Source organism: Morone saxatilis, unplaced genomic scaffold (genome assembly GCF_004916995.1).
Source record: "Morone saxatilis isolate NCDOM2014 unplaced genomic scaffold, NCSU_SB_2.0 Contig14, whole genome shotgun sequence".
Lineage (NCBI taxonomy): Eukaryota > Metazoa > Chordata > Actinopteri > Moronidae > Morone > Morone saxatilis.
In genome coordinates, this window is record NW_023339696.1 from 5,458,079 (window position 1) to 5,460,279 (window position 2,201).

Below are 2,201 nucleotides of genomic sequence, written 5' to 3' on the forward strand. Positions count from 1 at the left end.
TCTGTGACCTCGTTTCCAGAGACTTCAAGCAGCTGTAATACCTCTTAACCATTGTTGCCTCTCAAGCAGCTTTTCCAGCTCATTGGTAGTTCAGACTAAGCCAAACCATAATATAATATAACCTAAACTTAAACATAACAATTGGGTTGGTGGAGGTTGATATGGATGGGTGGGAACAAGGTTATAAAATTACTTTAATTTTTGATACAACCTTCTAATTGTTAAGCTTCAACGTGATAAATTCAGGGTTTTGATGGGCGTAAATTGTGCTGAAATGTCAGATCTAATGTTGGTAAAAAAAAGACTCATCGGAGGCTTCTCAGGGTTTGATTTCAACCAATAATATTCTTTATAATAATTAAATCATATTTTGTGGCAAATTGAAAGAAACTACAACTATTATACACTGTTCAGAAACAGGCCAGGACTTTCTTTGTTCTTGTCTTGGCTTTTTTTTTTGCTTTGCCAAGCACTTCATACTCATAAAATTACTATTGTTTGAAATTTTTTGTGGACATAAATACATGAAAAAATACATGGTCAAACCTTTGCAGGCTCCCTATATGTACATACTCCATGTATACTCAGTGGACATTGGAAATATAATACTATATGATATGAAAGGAAAAGTGACAAACTCACAAAAGAGATGCAGGCGGCCAGCAGTAAGATTCTGACCAATAGGTCCTCAAACTGTTCCACCACCAACTCCCAGATAGTCTTTCCTGTTGAAGAAATACATAAAATCACATACAGTATTCAAGCGTGTGTGCTCATTTATGTATTTTTTTATTGTATATGTTAATATATTTTTCATTTTGCTTCAGCAACCTCACATAAAGCTATATTTTCTATATCCGCCCCCTAAATTATGTGCTAGTAGACTCTATAGACTATAAGTGTCAAACTCTTACATTTGCCGATTACTGTGTCACCCTTCTTGCTCTGGTGTGGTGTGGGTGCCAATAGAAGAAGGCCGATCTGTGAAGAAGCATCTAACATCTCTCAAACCACAGAAACTGAATGGCCTTGGATCAACGCATTTCTTGAGTGTGATGTTATCGTATTACTAGTGGTTTGTGGCACAGTAGTTGATACAGAACCAGGAGCTAATGACAGATGTTAAATAAATGACTTGTCATCACAGGAAGTGAGGGGAACAGGTGTGTCCGGGGGGGCACACAGAGTGAAAAGATGCACTCTGATCATCAGGACATGTGATTCAAACATTATTAATTGAAAAGCAGGTGTTTAAAGTGGACTCACCCTCCTCCGCTGGCAGCTCTGTGGGTGAAGAGAGACAAACAGTATTAATAAAGCAACGCTGCACGCCACATTTACTGCATTGTTTTTAGTGTTTGCAGTGCAGCATGTCAACGAGGACACACTGAGGAATCAAAACACACCAAAATGAACACATTACAGAAACTACCATCAATTCCTGAACTGAGAGATTAATTAGTGTTAAGTAGCAGCTGGTTTGTTCAGGCCTCCTTGTCCCTGTGCCAGTTTATGACACAAATAGAGTGACTTTAGTGACTGACCTTTACAGTGACCCTAATTACTTTGTTATTCTAGTGTGCTGTCACTCTGTCAGCATCCATTTGTCAGCTGAGATGCTCCACAACAAATACACAGTCTATGCAACCTGTGGAGCAGGATTTAATGCAGGATATGAAAAGTTGCTCACAGACATGCTTTTCACTTCACACTTCACACTTTGCTGTCTGTGACATTTTGAGATGTCATAGAGGAAAAAGCACAGGTGTGATTAATAACATTAACATGAACAGAGCCATTGTTAATGATATGAATTCCCCTGCTATGGCAAGTTCAAATGGCTTAATGGCTCTCAGATGTCTGGATGGAGACTACATTTTATCAGTTTGGCAAAAAAAAGTCCATTAAAGGTCCACAAGGCTTTTTCAGGTGCCTTCAGCTACATTTCACAGCCTCCCTCAGTGGATGGAGTTTGCTCTGTCCTCTTAGAGGTTGTTTTGTTGTCATCAAATTACCTAAATTTTTAACTTTGATCGCATGATGACAGGTGGTTGTATTTAGGGTGACATGGTAACCCATCTCTGTTGAAAGATGTTGTCAGATGTGAATGTCATGAGGATTGTCTGCGGGTTCCGTAATGGCTCCATGTCGAAGGGTCTGTCCTAGGTTTCTGCCTGTTATAAAAGGCAGTTTTTCCTTGC

The 2,201-nt window shown here is 39.1% G+C and overlaps 1 protein-coding gene across 2 annotated transcripts in view; it reads right to left on the bottom strand.

The window, feature by feature from the left end:
* atp2a1 (ATPase sarcoplasmic/endoplasmic reticulum Ca2+ transporting 1) overlaps positions 1-2,201 on the bottom strand; it is an 18,537-nt gene that overhangs the window by 14,987 nt on the left and 1,349 nt on the right. For both annotated transcript variants that reach the window (XM_035654848.1, XM_035654849.1), the window contains exons 3-4: positions 1,267-1,284; positions 643-725 (exon numbers count right to left, since the gene is read on the bottom strand). In XM_035654848.1, the coding sequence (XP_035510741.1) occupies positions 643-725; positions 1,267-1,284 (101 nt within the window). The remainder of the gene's footprint in view (positions 1-642; positions 726-1,266; positions 1,285-2,201) is intronic.